At 31.3% G+C, this 18920-nt stretch overlaps 1 protein-coding gene across 1 annotated transcript in view; it reads left to right on the top strand.

Annotated features, from left to right (window-relative positions):
* LOC136975286 (collagen alpha-1(XXVI) chain-like) overlaps nucleotides 1-18920 on the top strand; it is a 34105-nt gene that overhangs the window by 5087 nt on the left and 10098 nt on the right. Inside the window, exons 2-8 of the mRNA XM_067270328.1 lie at nucleotides 5961-6092; nucleotides 9855-9952; nucleotides 12377-12438; nucleotides 13148-13559; nucleotides 15512-15736; nucleotides 16290-16333; nucleotides 18286-18379. Of these exons, the coding sequence (XP_067126429.1) occupies nucleotides 5961-6092; nucleotides 9855-9952; nucleotides 12377-12438; nucleotides 13148-13559; nucleotides 15512-15736; nucleotides 16290-16333; nucleotides 18286-18379 (1067 nt within the window). The remainder of the gene's footprint in view (nucleotides 1-5960; nucleotides 6093-9854; nucleotides 9953-12376; nucleotides 12439-13147; nucleotides 13560-15511; nucleotides 15737-16289; nucleotides 16334-18285; nucleotides 18380-18920) is intronic.

Genomic DNA, 18920 nt, shown 5'->3' with positions numbered 1-18920 from the left:
CACACGCGTTTTGGTTATTCGGAACGTTAACCGAATGCCAGGTGTCCTCGATTGTCGGAGATTATATCAATCTCCGTTCTTTCTTTCGTCCATTTTGATTGGTCGTTCTCCCTCAATCACGCTTCCCGAGTGGTTGATCCCTGGTTACTAAACGTAACGAGACTCTTACCCGGAGCGCCAGAAAAGTCAAAATCGAAGACGAATTCGATCTTCCACCGATCATAGGACGATTTCCTTCCGCGATTTATGGTTTCTGCCTGGCAGTTTGATATAAACAATGGGTGTCCGACTACAAACGACTTTTACCTATGTTTTCTTAAACTAATAAATTTTTCTTTAAATTAACCGTTTTTTTCGCGTCTTTCGTGACGGGTCAGACCTGTCCGGTACATGACATTTCCATAAAAGTTTTAAACAAATACTGGAAATGACAAAAATAAACAATTTATGTATTTTAGTTTTAAAATACCAATAATACATACATAATACGAATTGATATGATAGAAACAATGATAGAAAAACTTGTTTTTTTAATTTTTTATAAACTAACTCTATTCGGCGATTTTTTCCGCCAAGTCGTTAATTACTTTATCATAGAAGTCGCTGGTCGTCGACTCCATTAATGTATTTAAAAGCTCTTTTTCTATGGAAAGCAACGCTAGCGATTACAATTTTTCCTCCCACCGAGTGTTCCTGGCCAATGTATGAATTTGCTTCGTGGTCGAAAAATTGCGCTCGCAGATCCACCGGTAGATGGTGCCGTAAATATTAATGATATTAAATCATATAATTATTTTAGTACGTCTTTGTTCGGATCGACATTAATTATAATATGTTTTATGTTTAAGAGTTACTTGTCGATATAGTCCGGACACGAATATAAATATTGCGATTCACTATGTAATTTAGATAAATCAAAAAAATTCCTATATAATTTACTTACTTTAAAGAATTAAAACACGCTTGGAAAAATTGTTTTTCATAATATATAAAATTATTAACATCTAAAAGTGATAAAAATTCTTAAGATTTTGTCTGAAAATCTGTCAATATAATTACAGTATAATTAAAAGAAAAATTATAATCAAATATAACTTTGCAAAAAAACGTACATAAGAATAACATTGAATACTCTTTACTTTTTAAATCTTAAACAATTCACTTAGTCAGTAGGTCCCTACCCAGTGGCTAAGGGATAGTATCGTTGGAAGCGTTACAAGTGTGTAGCTTCCACCAGCTAAACCGGGTGAGGTTGGTGCTCTGTAAAGCGCATGCGCCAATGCCCTCTGGCTGCTTTACACCATTCAGTTATTCTCGCCGTGGAAGCTTCTCGTAAGCGCTTCCATTCCGCTCTGATATTCGAATATACAATAGCAATCTTATCGTTTTTTTCACATGTAGTACAGAAATTTGTAATAAGATACATAATGCAGTTATAATAAAATATTAATTTTAATTAATTCAAAGTACGTTAAAATATGAAAATTTATATTTTAGAAACTATTGATACAAGGGAAAGTCATTGGAAGGTGGAAGCGGCGCTTCCACCGCTTCCAATGACGGCACGCCACTTGTATTTATTAATTTTAAACCTACTTATTAGTTTTTTTTTTTTTTTTTTAATTTTTGCTCGTTATGGCACGTCACAAATGGTCAATAATCAATACGTAGCTTATTTGTGGCAGGACTCTCAAAATCCTTTACCAGTAATATCTGGAATAAGTGTACTTATGCTGTCTTCATTTTTAACCATGCTTAGTAGCTTCAATAACTGCGTAACGCCAAGTTGTGCAAATTGGGCAAGGATACAAAAGAGTACGAAGTCTGCAAGTATGAAGTTTTTCTTCATAACCTGATTATTAAAGAGAAACGAACTGCCGAATTATTGGGCTATGATCTTTCTATTAATGCAGCCGAGGTAGACAAATCAAGAATACTAGAGAACAAAAGACGTACTACAATCTCGAAAACGAACTAGAAATCTTTCAGGATACAGATGAAAACGCATAATATTTGTCTTCTCTTAAATGCATTAAACACGATTCCAATCACGTCAATTGAATCGGAAAGGGCATTCTCGGTAGCAAGACTTTTCATTACTAAAATAAAAATTAGATTGAGTGATAGGAGTATCGACCATCTTTGCTTTTTAAAATCTTATAAAAATTTACAATATTTTGTATTATATTTTATTTAAAAAATCAAAAATTACCTTCTAAGTTAGAAGTTTGATCTAAGTTCATTTTTTTTAATTTTCAACTCAATTCAAAGGCATTTTTGTCGTTGCTGTATGCAGTTTCCAGCAAACTTTAATAAATTTTTTCTATTTGTGAAAATTTTTATGTAATTCAAAGGTAATTTTTAATACATATCTTACACAACATTATTAATATGATTTTGGAGGATGCAGAATGTATTAAATTACTTTAAAAAACGAAAAATAATTAAATTATTTGATTTCATGACATTTTGTATATCTTAAAAATAATTAATTTTGTCCCGGGATTTCCCGGAATCCCGGGAAACAGTTTACTTTTATCCCGGGATTCCGGGACAAGCAAAAGACCGGGAAATGAGAAACCCTAATTTTTACCAGTTACATGACCCCAGCTAGAGGCCGCGTAAAGTAGCATTGGTTGTATTGCCCCATTATATAAAGTTTTATAAGCTTTACGATTTAGTCCCCAGGTGCACCTAGCACATTTTATCAGCATGTAGTTTATTTTCTTGGCCTTAGCCAAGATGTAATTAATATGGCAACGGAATGTGGTTTCTATCCTCTCTTGTTTTATTTTGTATGACGTTTCTGTTTACACGTGCTAGTCGATCTGTCAAAGTATTTTGCGTCCTATTGTAAAAATTAAAATTAATATAAAAATGAATATTATGATGTTGATTAATGATGATGATAATAATAAAAAGATTGTTAATACAGGTACTCCTCACTTTACGACCGAGTTTCGTTCCGACGACTACGTCGTTAAGCGAATTGGTCGATAAGCGAGGAGCTTGCGCCGGGAATATAGGATCGTTGTAAAATTATGCAAATTATGCAACAAACTTCAAATTTATTCATAAAAAAGACTATTATAGTACGCTTAGTGCGCGTGTCACCATATGCCACTGACCGACACTCAAGCGAGAAAGGGGATTCCCCGAATTGCAGGTCGAAACTCGATTGGTCATAAGTGCGAGTGGTCGTTAAGCAGATAGGTCGTAAAGTGAGGAGTACCTGTAATTAAAAAATAAAGTTCTTAAAATAAATTGTTCATTCGAATTCATTAAATTTTTATATTTTTAAATTTGTTCACATAGTCTTTTATAAATAATAGTACATATTAATTAATTTTTTTTTGGTAAATAAAGACACAGTCGATCCAAAAATTATTTGGAAGCAACCATTTTATTACGTATTCAGGAATAAAACTTTAGACGACTTGACCTTCCTTATTAGGCTATTATTAATTAACTAATTAATAATTATATATTTTGGACCTAAGGTTTTTAGGGTTTCATTAAAAAAATTTATTTCTGTTAAAATCTTTCTATAAAATTATGCCTAAATATTACGTAAGATAGGGAAGGGGAGGGGGATCAAAGAAAATATTACGGTTTCTTACACAGGGATGGGTGGGTGTCTAGAATGACCGAAATCGCCCTTACGTAATTTATGAACGGCCCCCAAACTCCATTGCCAAACTTCTAGGCTTACAGGAAAGCGGCGCCGAACGTCCGACGTACACGTTTTCGCGTTGAAAACTTCGGCTTCAACCTCGCTATTGTTTGTTGATAATGGAATTTGGGGATCTATTGGAGACTAGGAAAAAGCAATGCAGACGAAAAGGGAGGGTCACGTGTCCTAGTATATGGTTGCCCCCTGCTTTTGTGGTTTCAATATTTAATTTTGACTTCTCTTTTGACCACAAGAACCTCTATAGAAGTTGTAGTTTCTGACAAACAAGAGATTAACTTTATTAAATTATTAAAATACTATATAGCCTGATAGTTCAATCAATGTTAATTCACTTAAAATTAAAATTTTGAAAAGGCAAATTTACAAAAACAAAAATTAATGAAATAAAAAAAAACTAAATATAAATTTGATTACCTTTTGTGCGAAACAACACCAAAACGATTTCCATAATTGTCTCTCAAAAGAAAAAAAAAGTAGCAATTAACTAAAAAAAACTGTGATTAAGGGTTCAAAAATGCAGGCAAAATTAAATAAATAATAATAGTAAATAAATAAATAAATAAAAAATTATTAAAAATAATTAATAAAAACTAAAACTAAATTAATACTAAACAGATTAAACCAATAAATTAATTTAAACTATAAATAATAATTAAAACTGGCCTTTACACCAAAATTGAAACCAAAACTAAAACTACTATTAAAAAATAAACTCAAACGAAAATTAAAATGATGTTTTTTAAAAGGGTTTAAAAGTTGTTTTGAAATTTTCAAATTGTAAATCAAATCTAATTTTTAAATTTACATTATTTGTGTGCTAGGGGGTGACAGAACAATTGCTTTTAATTAGATGTGATTAAATATGCAATTAATTCTTGCTGTTTCAAATTTAATTTTTTCTGAATGTAAGCCTCCAAAACCGATATTCTAAAACTTATGAAGGATAGGGTAGCATAGGGGTACTGGGATCCAGTTTATTGAGTCAAGGCAGCCGCAAGGTGCATGCAGAAACAGTTGGAAACCACCAAAGTAGATAATCCAAGTGAATAGGAGCCATACAGAAAGCCAACTGTGGACATTCAGTGAACAAGGCTGGCAGTACAAGATGTTTATATGCTCTATCATAATTTTGTTCAGATTAAAAGAGATACTGGAAAATCAGTGGTAAACCCTTACCAGGAATTGTTAATCATGTACAGTATTTAAAATATATGGATATCATATAAAACTATCTATTTCATGGTGAAATTTAACATTTGATTAGTGATAACTGAAAATATTGGCACACAAAAGATTGACGTGATCCCAACTCCAAGAAGTCATAAAAGACAAGACTGGAACTGTCAATCAGTTGAAGAATCATTGGGCTGAGAATCTAGTGTGTGAGCTCTCAATTGTTTAATGTTGAATTGAGAGTTCACACAGTGAGTTTGTCTGAGTTGGGAATAACAGACAAACCAGTGAATTTTGAATAAGAATAATTTAATGAACAGTCAATTGTTGAATGTTAGATAGATAATTGACTGCTCATTATAGGAATTCATAGCCCCATCTAGTAGACGAACCAGGTAAATCAGTGAATTATTTCCAAGATAACCAGTACATTCTTAGCCCGATATCAACAACTATTAGTTTTTCAATGTAATTTAACTGCTATTGATTATGTTGAAAAATTTAAATATTGGAATGTTTGAAAATATTGTTTGCTCTTAAATCTCTGGTAATGCTATTTACATTTGATTAACAAACTTTTTTCATAATTTGAATGTTTTTTTGTATATTATTTTTACAAATTATTCTATAATAATTTCTCCTTCTATATTAAACTTTACATCATACATCAATATTCTATATCAGGTTTTTGATGTGTTGAATAAGGAATGAAATTATCGTCACAAACATAGTATGAAAACAGTATTGGGCTTTCCTAAATATGATAAATCCTTTTAATATTTATTTATTTTGAATTTCTTTATTTATGGTACTTTACTTAATGGTACTCACGGGGTATTTCCCATGACGATTTTCCGTGTGCAGCTACCCCCTTACTTAAACACATTTGAAATAAAATTTCTATAAAAGAAATGTTATAGATAAAAACAAATAGTACTCATGTTACACGTTTTTAAAATAATAACTCATTTATGAAATATTAAATATTAGTTAATACTGATATTTTTAATGTTATGTAATACACTAATGTATAATGATTATAAGATTTAATACATATTAAACAGTATTATTTTAATTTGTTTATATGATATAGAAACTGGTGTTCCTATCAAGTTTCTAAAACGGTAACATGCAAAGAACCCAATGGAACGGAAACATTTATTGGTCGCCATTGGCAAAGATGTTGGTATTGGCCTTATCCAGAAACGTGCGGAGGTACATATAGGTAAGTGAAATTTAACAGAAATTGTTTCATTCTTTATTTATATAAGTACAGAATGGTTTGGTTTTAGGTAGGGGTTGTATGTCAGCAGTTACCACAAAATTCCACATAAATTTTTTGCTTCATACCAAATAGTCCCAGATGATTGCCTAGATAAATGTGCAAACATTAAAAGTTAACAGAAAATGTTAAAATGTGTTCAAAACATTTATTTACTGTAATGATAACATTTTAATCCAATGTTTTTGCATATATAGAGAAATTTTATTACACCATATTGAGTACACTATTTGAGAAAAATACATGCAAACCAGTGTATTCACTACAGTGAGTAGTGTTCTGTAGTTTTCCATGTTCAGAATGTCAGGAACTAGAGAAGCATGGTAGTGACACTAGGAGTGGATTAACCTAACCATTTACTGTTTGAGAAAAATCTGAATCCACATAAGAACCTGCATCTGTTACTGTACATTGCATAGGAAAAATCTCATTTAAAATAAGGTCATATTGTAACGTTATATATATAATGTAATTTTTATAATGTACTGGGTGATCATAAATTAGAGTATTGGTATTTAGCACTGAAAATGCAACCAAATTTGATTTTGTGACATTTCAAGACATAAAGAAACATTTCTGTAAAAAAAATGAGTACTATAACTCACTAATATGGTATTTTTTTTTGGCATTATAGGCAACAAATATTTTATTTGCACAAGACACTCAAATTATTGGCAGTCAAAAAGAAAGTAGCTGACATCATGTGGCCATTTTAGAAACTTTAGCAATTGGAATAACGTCATATTATTTTTCATGTTTAAACTACATGTAAACATGTATCGGTAAAAACAAAATCGAAATTTCGTCAATGTTGTTTAGTTTTTCATTATAGTAACTAGAGAAATTAAAATATTACAATGCACAAGTTCTCAAAAGATTCAAATTTAAAAAGAGATGAGGAATATCATTAAGAATAGAAGGAAAAATAACAACAAGAATAATGGTGTGTTCAGAGAATTTTTGCAAAGATTTTTATTCTGGTAGATATATTTATTTTATTTTCTTGTTATCTCACAATATACATTAGTGGTTATTAACCTTTCAGAGGCCACAGAATACCATTTATATACTTTTTATTACATGGAGCATTAGCATCAATATAATCAAAAATTTATAAACAATTTCATGTTTACTATTCTCGGGAAACAATGAAGCAATAAGCTAATAAACTTTAATATATTTTATAAAATAGAACATGGAATTGTTTTACGTCTGAAACTAGAGCAAAAAAGTTCAGTGGAGGTACACTTCTTAGAAATCAATATCACTTTTAAGAGAGGGCATCTATCCACTAAAGTGTATACTAAACCCACACATAGCCCACTCTACATCCCGCCACAGTCAAATGATCCATTTCGTTATAAATTGGCAGCCTTTCGTACCTTAGTCAAGAGGGCTTTTACTTATTGTGATAACGTTATGGACAGGGTTAACGAGATCGACAGGATCATGCGAATAGCAGAGAGCTTGGGCTACAGAAGAAGCGTAATTAATGGTATCGTGAGGAAGTTTGAAAAGAGTGACACAAGAACTCTAGACAAAGACCTAGTGGATATACCAAGTTTACTTTCAACAAAAATGTACGGGGCATTATGAAGGAGATAGCGGACATTAAAAAATCAACATTGATCTTCAAACGAACCCCGAACCTCTACAAAATTCTGAGAACTGATAAAGGGAAGATTAAGAAAGAGGATGGAGCTGGGGTCTATAGGATCCCTTATGAAAATCAGCAATTAGGACTAAAACAAGAGTATATAGGGGTTACAACAAGGAACCTAGGTGTAAGAATCAAAGAGCATAAATATGATGTAAGGAAAAGTTCTAATGCAACTGTTCTGGCCCAGATGGCCCAGGCCGAAGGATCCGTCGTTGGATGGGAAGAGGCGGAAATCGTCAAACAAATATATTCTCCAACTTTAGCAAAGACGGCGGAAAAAATAGAAATTTACAAGAGTAGACTCGAGAATAGATGCATTAACGCCAGGGACGCTGAGGGATTACCGTCAGCTTGGAAATTTGCAATTAAGAGACTTACAAATGGCTCATGATTTGCGATGTTTCGTATTTGGAGAACCTTAATATTTTATTATCTGTTAAATGATTTTTAGCGTGTACTAATAACTTTAATATTATGTGTTTGTTAATTTACATTTGGGTATTTTTGCGCTTTAATTCTAATTTTAATTAGTTGCTCCGTTGTCAGGTTTTTTGAATTTAAATATTTTGTGTTCCATTCTTTGGAATTATTTTTGTTCGTCAGTTTAAACCTGAAGATGATGTATGGAATAGATCGAAAACGTTTGTTTTCTTAATTAAAAATTCCCTCAGCAACTTATAAGGTGGTGGTTATTGGAGTTTGTTTTTTGCTGAGTACGTTTATGTTCAAAATCTAATTTTCTTTATTTTGATCTTTAAATCACACCTTGTCATATATGCGAGATCATCTTATAAGCAAGTAAATACGGTAATTTATAAAAAAATTGATTATTTTAATAAAGTTCAGTTTACTTGCTACACCTTATCCAAAATCAATTTCCACTAACTATGGCTTTGTTTACTTACCCTGCTTAATGTTACCAGTTAGTTATTATCATTATGGTGTATATAAGCATTGGCAATAATTTGGCAGCTGATTTTATATGGATGAGTTTATATCTCTGTAATCAATAAGGGCATTGGTTCTCTCTAGAAAGTCTCATCAAAGGATTGGATCATGATTGTTAAATTGAAAATGAAATTTGATGGGTTGACTGAGGAGTCATTTGTATCTGGGCAGTGCACTGGCTAAGGATTTTTAACAGTATTTTGTTCAAAAAATCAATTGGTGACACTTTCAGTTTTGGAGATGTTTGGTGATACTTCAGTTAAAACATATAACTTCCATTGAAGTTCATCAGACATTAAGGAAACAGTAATTCCCACGTCAATAAGGGTCTGTGCTTTTATGAAGTCAACAATGTTGGACACATTGGAAGGTGAGATGACAGTGTGTTAGAGGATATTGGTAAGATAAGTCATCCCTACCTCCAAAGGGTATCCAATTTAGTTTTCCAGCAGTTGACAATTGGCAACAGCCAGTAGATCTGGACAATGATGGCAAAGATTGGTAAAGTGTTAATATTTGGTCTCTCAGGCTTGGACTTTGTGGTTGCCAAACAGGAGTCCAATAAGCATTGGAGGGCTCTTCCAGTGTCTCTGGGTGGCTAACCTCCAGCATTTCCTGGTAGCAGCGAGCAATGTAAACTGATAATGGTGGGAAAACAGCTGGTTGGGATCTGCTTAGAGAACAATTTCAGCAGTAACATCAGATGTCCAGCTCAACCACAGTCAAAACAAATGGGAAACTTGGTTGGCAGTATTCCAGACGTCTGTGTATCTTGGTTCAGCTCAGCTGAGAGCCATGGTGATTGAAATCCATTTAAATATTTATAATATTGAAATTATAAGACTAAAAGAATTGTCCGAAAATAATCTTCAATTATATTTATTTATATTGAAAAATAACTAAATATTATACATGATGACAAAAACTGTTTAATTTTTTAAAATAGTCTTATTATAATGTGATCATTTTTTGTTAAATTTGATTCATTTTGTTTATTTTTTCAATAATTTATTTATTTATTGAAAATATTTCTCATCTTGATATTAAATCCTCAATAATTTATTCATTTATTAATTACTATTATTTTATTTCCCTAGAATACTTAGACGCCCTAAATATATAATTACTTACAAGACAGTGAATGAAACTGTGTGGAAATGTTGCCCTGGATATTCTGGTCCAAATTGTCAACAAGGTAATTATTTTAATGATAGTATTAAAATAATAATTACTAGATTTTAACTGCTTTTACTGCTTGTATGCCTACTTGTCTGCCTACATCACTTCATTTATCCAGACAAGAAGTGGTCATACAAGATGCTAAAATTCTTTTAAATTATACTGTGAGAATCTGCGATGTCAAGAGGAGTGCTCAGATCACCTTTTAGTGGCTTCGGGTCGGTAGGACCCGCTCAACTGTCACTGGATGGCTTTCAATAGGAGGTCTTTAACTAATGTTGAGTGGGGAGAGCTGTGGGTAAGTTCGTCGATAGGCATCCGTTTCCATATTAGAACAAGTGAACAGACAGATTAACAAATAACAAACAAAAGTTTAATGAATATAATAAGGAAATACATAAAAGAATAATCTATCGCTATATTGATATTTAACTATGTACACCTCTAAATATCAAGAGAGAGAGCTTACATAAACAAGAGCATGATACCTCTTAAAACTGGCAGATGTCTTCAATATATCTACAAGGAATTGCTTTCAGAGTTGAATGGAGACGGAGATGGGCTGGAGAGGGTTGACAGATGGACTTTGCGCCACACTCTCCTATGTGGGAATCCTTTCCTCCTCCTATGGCAGACTGTGATTTCTGCTCTTTTTATTCTAAGTTTTCTCCAATTAGCCATTTGAATTTGTATCGTATGGCAGGATTCACTAATGAGTCGACCCGCCAGATGTTCATCAAAACTTTGCGATAACATCTTGCCACGAGAAATTGTCAGTCTTGCCTTTTCTCAAGCATTTTCTCTTGAAAGTATAAGAATTTGTCGTTTTTAATGACCAAATAATATTTTAGATTTTGACATTATTAAATAAATTTAGTCCTCGTCTCCAGGATCTCACAATACTATTGTCTCACAGGAAATTGTCCCTTTGGTATGATATTGCAATCACTTATCATCATCATCCTTACCTATGTATACTAATAAAATTTTATGCAATTTCAATGCCTATTCCTTGGTGCATAAGTTTTTTGTGAATGAGTGTATTTATATTTCAAATGAAAAATATTTAAACTATTTTTAAAATATATCAAATTTCTATTATTTTCTTAAATGTTTCAAATATAAAATTTACTATTTGAGTTAACTATTAAATTAATGCTGCTTAAATTTAATAATTAAATTCCTATTAAATAATTTATAAAATTCTGGAAAAAAAGAATTGGCCCAGAAAGGGATTTCTAAATTATTAATAGTAGTGGTAAAATAGCCTGATTTAATCTAGAAATTATTTGGCGTTATTATGAATATAGGCCTTTGAGATGTTTATATGTGTATTTATATACACCATACTGGGATAAAATCATCTGAGTGTCGTAGTGGGTGATTATACACCGTGTGAAAAGAGTTCTCCCCAGTCGGCAGCGTAAGTAACCTATGATGGTTATATCTAAATTAAATATGTCTCCAAGAGAGGGATCGGACAGAAATCTAGATAGTAACTGGCAATGCATGGTAAGTGGCAGTTGCTGGTATGAATTATGCTCCTGACTGCTACTTTTTCCAGAATTTTCTAAATTATTTCTGCTGCTCAGTGATAGAAAAAAATCAAAGCTTACTTTTAGAAAGATGTTCTGGAAAAGTGAAGAAAAATTGAATACTCAATAAATTCATTTCATTATGTCTATATAAGGGGTCACCAAACCATGGCCTGTGGGTCGGATCTGAAAAAAGGTAAAGGTCAGTTCAACCAGCCCATTGCCACACTATGTCACAAATGAGCTAAAATGTAATTATTTATATGGAAATATCATAGATTGTAGATAAACTTACTATGTAAAAAAAATTAAAATAAGTGACACAATAAATGTCTGCGTTATTCACTGCAGTGTTAATAGTAGAAAAGTCACAGACAAAAACCTTTTACAGTGTTGTATTAGTTAGTTGATTCTCTGTCATATACAACACTGTAAAAGGTTTTTGTCTGTGACTTTGTTAAAATAAGTGTAAGTAAAAATGCCAAAATTGCTCCAATCTGATTTTTGCATCTGACAGTAATATAATTTTCTGATAAATCAGTGAAATAAAAAATTTGGTGACTTTTTGCCACTGGATATCACAGCGCTTTTTGTATAAGTATCTGCAATGAAGTTTCTAAGAAAAGCGATTACCAGCTTGCTGCAGCCATCATGCTTGTGTATTGGTAAATAAATATGTTAGCTGTCTTTATTTTTTGTGTATTCAATGTGCTGTATTGAACAAAATGGTTATACGGCCCGCACTCGTCATTCTCTCAGTTATCTGCCCTGTTGTGAAAAAGTTTGGTGACCCCTGGTCTATATAATGGAAAGAACTGAATTAGATTTTGAGAAATTTCTGAAAAGTTCAATGAAACTTTGATGAATAATTAAAAGATAATTATTTTGTTGTACTTTTCATTTAGGTTGTTTCAACTGTACTAAATTTGAACAACTAGAGAAACGATTGTCTTCTTTAGAAACAAAGGTAATTTCTTTTTCAAGTTTAATATTTACAATGTAGCATTAAATTTCAGTCCTTAACTATCAATAACTTATCTAACCATCCTGAAACAATTTTTAAGCTTCTATTCTCTATCTTGGATAGAGAAGTAGAATCTTAAAATTTTAAAAAAAGGTAAATTTAAATGAAAATATATTTATTATAATCGTTACAGTAAAAGTTTACTAACTAGGTTTTTGACTAAAAGTCAGCATATATTCATACTTATGACACAAAGATAAAAAATGTTTAAACAAAAAAATAAATAAAAAATAACAAAACACTAGTTATTACTAAACTAGCAGCAGCGGTGTCATTCCGTGGTATAAATAATAAATTCATATCCATAATAAATTCCTATTACAAATAAAAATAATAATATACTGAATTTTTCATGGCATACCATACTAAAACGCAGTCAAAAATGCAAAACACCACATCTAATAATATACTGAATTTATTGTTAATTTAAATAATAGCTAGGGACACACCTAGTGGCCAGTCTAGGCATTTCGTTACAGATATACAAACACCACGATCAATGACTTATATTATTAGATTAATAAATTTCAGTATTATTAAATGGAAATGCGTCTAAATGAAAAATTAGCGATATAAGAGAATTTTTTAAAATATTCTAGAAAATTTATCATTTAGTATATATCAATAAAAAATATATTTTTATTTTTTGAAGGTTTTCAGAAATAATTTGAATCCAGAAGTATCAAATCCAACAATCACTTATAATATTCTTCCAGAAGAAAATGATAATTTTAAATCTGATTTTCCTGGTAATCCTTCACACAAAACAACAAAAACTTTCACAATTTCTACTGGAACGGAATGTCCTTGTGTTCAAGGTCCACCTGGTCAAATTGGTTATCCCGGAGAAAGGGGACCACAAGGAATACCTGGTGAAAAGGGTGAACGAGGACTTAAGGGAGAGTCCGGAATTCCTGGGCTTCAAGGTCCTCGTGGTGAAAGAGGATATCCTGGACCTCCTGGAAAGCTATATGATCAAAATATTGACGAAAAAACAAAAATTCAAATTGGTTCACCTGGACCACCTGGTGAACCTGGATTGCCAGGGCTTGAAGGCAGACAAGGTATAAAAAATTATTTTCTGTATAATATTATAAATATATTGCTAATAAATTTTTCTAGTAATATTTATAAAACATAAATTTTACAAAAGCAAAACTAATTATATTTGCTATATATATACTGGAATAAAATACAAGGAATAAAAAGCTGTACTATATATATATATATATATCATACAGCTTTTTATTCCTTGGATTACATTATAATAATTCAAAAATTTATGGCAGAAAAGTTTACTATATATTAAAAAAGTTAAATATAAAAGATATTATGAATATTACATTTAGAGAAGTGTGGTCTAGTGAGCATTATCACACTTTAGGCATCCCTTATCCTGAGGCTATGGGGTGTAGCTGGGTCTATGGACCAAATTAGAAAGGAGAGGATTCACGTGATGAAGAGGAGAGGGTTTTTGTTATTTTTGGCTATACTGTGAGAGAGAGTGATGTGTGTAAGAAGAGGTAAGCTCCACGTGGATCAACTAAGTGTCGACAAAGAAAATCCCAGTGAAAATTTGGCTCTGCAATAGCTTTAGCCTGTATATATTTTACCTTATCAATTGTATACTAAAATTTTCGTCTTGGTTTTGCACTTCACATTGGCAATTCATATTTACTGCTCTGTACACGGCACATATTTGGACATATCGTGAAAGTTCATGGTGGCGAGAAACTGTCATTATTTCAGGGTCCATCACCACAGAAGTTTTCATAAACTACTGTTACTGTTACATCTTCAAAAAGGCCATTTCAGGAAATACTTGCCAGAAAATAATTTTAAACATTGTTAAAAAATATCAGAAACAAAAAACAAAAATTTAAATTAACTACATATAAGAAAAGTAAAATAAAACAAATATTAATGTTTAAACATTTTGATTTACACATTTAAACATTTGATGGTGGGAAAAAGGTTTAGTGTTTGATTAAATTTTTTTTTTGACCCATTTTAATGTGATATGCTTTCCTAGCAAATATCAGCAACCTCACATTTACAAAGCCATTAAAATACCTACTTATTCATATTAGCAATGATACATGCTTTTAATTTGCATGACTCCATTACTTTGATGCACTTATTGAATAGTAATGAAGGCAGAAAAATTTGAATCTAATTTTTTTATACATAAAATCAAGATTAAAGACCTGTAAGTTTTATTTCTTCAACACAAAGTTGAGTTGACATAGATTCCTATTATTTGTTCCTGTTACAATTGATTATGTGATTTTTCATGACAATTATCAAGTTTTCCAATCCATGGTTATTATTTACAAATTACATTTTACCATATACAATTAAATACATAGAAGTGTTCCTTTAGATGCTTGTTGTGTATTTGTCATATTCCTCTACCCATCTGGTCAATCCAAATTCCCTTTCATTGTCCTCATTGATGTTCTCATGATCCAACCCTGTTGCAGCTGATCAACTTCGCGTGGTTCTTTAACACATCGAGAAGGAAAAAGTCTATACTTCCATCATCCTTAGTCCTGTTCCCCCCGCTGGGGTTATTGCCCCTCCAGACCTAATGGGCAGTGGAACATTTGGGAATTTTAACAAAGGGCTTTGTGTCTGAAAAAAATGAATGTTATAACTACAATATGACGAGCAATTGTCACAGACCATTACACATCTGATTTTTTTCATTTCTGGTTTTTTTGTTATTCCAATGAATTCTTTTATCTTAAGAAATGTATTTGCACAGAATGTTACTCATTTTTTTTTTGTATTTAATTGTTTTGATCTGTTGTAAGCATATTAAAAATGTAATTTAACATTATTATTAAATTTTTTATTGATGATATAAGATATTATCTAAGTACTTTATCATCTTATTTTGAAATAAATAACATAAATATTTTCTGCATGCTATTCTGAATTAAATTTAAATCTAGTTATTGTAAATAACTTATTAATCAAATTTAATAGCAACATTTTTTGAATTTTTTTATAGGTCTTCCAGGTAAAGATGGTCTTCCTGGGTTAAGAGGACTTCCAGGTCAGCCAGGAATTCCAGGACCACCAGGTCCAAAAGGCGATCGAGGATCTGAAGGACCACCAGGTCGTCCTGGTGATACGGGTCTTGTTGGACTTCCAGGACCACCTGGTGCAGTAGGACCACCGGGTCCTCCCGGCTCGTCAATTTTTGGAATCCGAGAAAGTAGATTAGACAATACAGGTAATTTTTATTTATTTATTTTCCAAATCTCATAATTTATTTAAAACTTAACATAAATACTTTTTATCATTATTAAATTCACAAATATTTTTATAAATGCATTCGTTTTTTGGATTATATTTCATGTTTATCACCATGATTTTGCAAATTGGTAAATGAAAGTTTTAAATAGTAATAAAAATATAACAAATAAACTTTTGAATATAGGGTAATGGAAATAAAAAGTAAATAATAGAAGTAGCTGAATATGATTACAAATAAACAATTCTTTTCCTATCTTGCCACCATAGTCTGAACCATCTTGGTCCCATTTTACAGTTATATTTTAAATTTTAAAATTCTTAAATTATATTATAAAGTTGATTTAATATTAGATATTTTATGATCAGTTGATTAAAATATTGTCATAATAATCTATTTAAAAAAAGTAGTAAACCAGATTTCTTTTTCATATCTTATTTAGAAAAATTTTAATGAATTTAATTAAAATTTGAAACTGTACAATTTTTACTTTTATGTAAACAATATTTTAACTTTGTACCTTTTAATTTAGATCTACCAGACTTGGAATTGTCAGAGGATATGTCATTACCAGTAGTAAGTTTACATTGAAATATGTTATTTCATAATTAATTATAAAGTAATGTAATATATTTAACAATATTTCTACAGCTATTCAGCTATTAAATTAACATTTGTTGTTAAATGTTATATATTCATATCAGTATAATTATTTTACACTTTATAAATACAATTATTATTATTATTTTTATATTTGTATTTATAAAGTTTACAAGTCTAAAATTAAAAGATTACAATATTGTACAGGGTGTTTTTTTTTTTAAACTGACGGTACTCAAAGACATCTGTAGAGCAATCTAACAGCCGGACTGTCGCCAAATTTGGGAGAACAACTAAGGATGACACGGGAAAGAGATTCCGCAAAGAAAAAAGTAGTAGCTAAATTCGCCAGTAGGGGTGGATTTGGCGCTGTTGTAGCGAAAAAGCTACCAGCACTTCACTGAAGAAAGGGTCATCAGTCGCTTTTTTTCCACTTGCATGGCCGCCTTGCTCCCCGGATCTAACCCCATGTTACTTTTTCCTGTGGGGTTACTTAAAGTCCAAGGTTATCTTGGTAATGTCCCAAACTTGATGACCTTGAAGGACAACATTTCTCAAACTGTGATGAACATTCCTGTGGATATGTTACGTTCGGCCATAGAGAACACGGTTTCAGGATGCAATGTGTTGTCCAGCAAGATGGTGATCACACTGAAGAATGGAGAAGGTTATTTGCTGATTAATTAAACTTTCGTTATTACACTGAAACCTCTGTCTGATTATTTATTCGTGTGTTTGTTAATTGAAGCTGGATTTTATGCAGATTCTTAGCTGTTTTGCTACAACAGCGCCAAATCCACCCTATCCGGCAAATTTGGGTACTACTTTTTTCTTCGCGGAATCTCTTTCCCATGTCGTCCTTAGTCACTCTCCCAAATTTGGCAACAGTCCGGCTGTTAGATTGCTCTATAGATGTCTATGAGTACTGTCAGTTTAAAAAAAAACACCCTGTACATAGGAGTTTCTCCCTCTCTCTACAGATAAAATAACACTATAAACATAATAAAAATATAGAGTGTATATAGAATTATATATAGTTTTTGAAGTACTAACAAATTAAATATGGAATTTAAAACATAAAAATATACGAAAGATTTTTTGGCGTTATAATGATGAAAAAACTATCCATCTTACTTTAGAAATAGAATCTGTCCATTTCAATCTTCTTCAAGCTGTACTATAGCAACTAGGATTCTTTTATGCATTTTCTAATCCTATTTTTATTGTATTTCTAAAGATGATTTCTAAAACTGTATTTCTAGATATATATATATATATATGAGGTTTAGTTGTATATATTTTTCTTCTCAAAATTACTAAATACCGAATCTGTTACCGGTGTAATTTGCGTGAAAAAATCTCTCTTTTCCACAAACGTTTTCGAGCTTTCCAAACAGCTCTTCTTCAGGTAGAGAAAAAAGTTCCGACGAAACACTTCGAAAAAAGGAACGTAGACATTTAAATAAAAAACCGAATCTAAAAATTTTTAGATTCGGTTTTTTATTTAAATGTCTACGTTCCTTTTTTCGAAGTGTTTCGTCGGAACTTTTTTCTCTACCTGAAGAAGAGCTGTTTGGAAAGCTCGAAAACGTTTGTGGAAAGAAGATTTTTTCACGCAAATTACACCGGTAACAGGTTCAATATTTAGTATTTCATCCCCGGTGTCAGAGTGAAGTGTAATTTTACTTCTCAAAATTATATTATTTACTTTTCAGTGATTTTTTTTTCTGTATTTAATATTTTATTGGCATTAAAGTTGTTATGCTGAAGGTGAGGAAGGACCTTTGATATATGGAGACTAAGACTAAATGCTCTACAAAGTCCACTAATTGAACTAGCTCTGAATATAGATATCTTAATTTTAATAAATTTTAAAACTTTAATATGTCGATTCAATTTAGATTAATTATTATTTTTATTTACAAAAGGCTCTTCTAGAAGTATTACAAAAACTTCGAGATGAATTAGATACACTTGAAGCTCGAGTTACAATTTTGGAGGAACTTTTACCAAAAATTCTTGGTAAATTATATTTTTGCTATAATTTTTAAGAAATAATAATAATAATTATTTGTAAATAATTAGTATAGTTATTCTATAAAATCTATTCATAAAATTTGACTACTCATGCTGTGACAAAGTTTACAAGTTGAATGCAAACTATATTTTGTTAGACTAGATGTTGCTTGTCAGAGATATTAGTAAAAACAAGTTAAACTTGCATAACTGGTTATATAACAAAGAAACAAAGAATACACAAAGATTACAGTCTTGAATCATGGAAGGACAGTGCTGGAAAAGGAGAGTGAAATGAGGTCACCTTCCCTGAGGGGTCAACAGCGCCACCAACCTTTTATTATGTCAGAAGAACGTCTACAAAACATCACGATCACTGATTTCAACACACCCCGTCAACAATTGATCATTAATACAATCCAATATCATGAGTAAATTTATTAACCTTATCCGTGTCTAGAGGCTTTGTTAACAAGTCGGCTATCATCTGTTCACTCGGACAATAGATTACGGTAATTTCTCCCAAATTCTTTAAATCACGAACAAA

Source organism: Centruroides vittatus, unplaced genomic scaffold (genome assembly GCF_030686945.1).
Source record: "Centruroides vittatus isolate TY-2023 unplaced genomic scaffold, ASM3068694v2 contig_370, whole genome shotgun sequence".
Taxonomy (NCBI): Eukaryota; Metazoa; Arthropoda; class Arachnida; order Scorpiones; family Buthidae; genus Centruroides; species Centruroides vittatus.
This window is presented reverse-complemented; position numbering and strand designations above follow the sequence as displayed.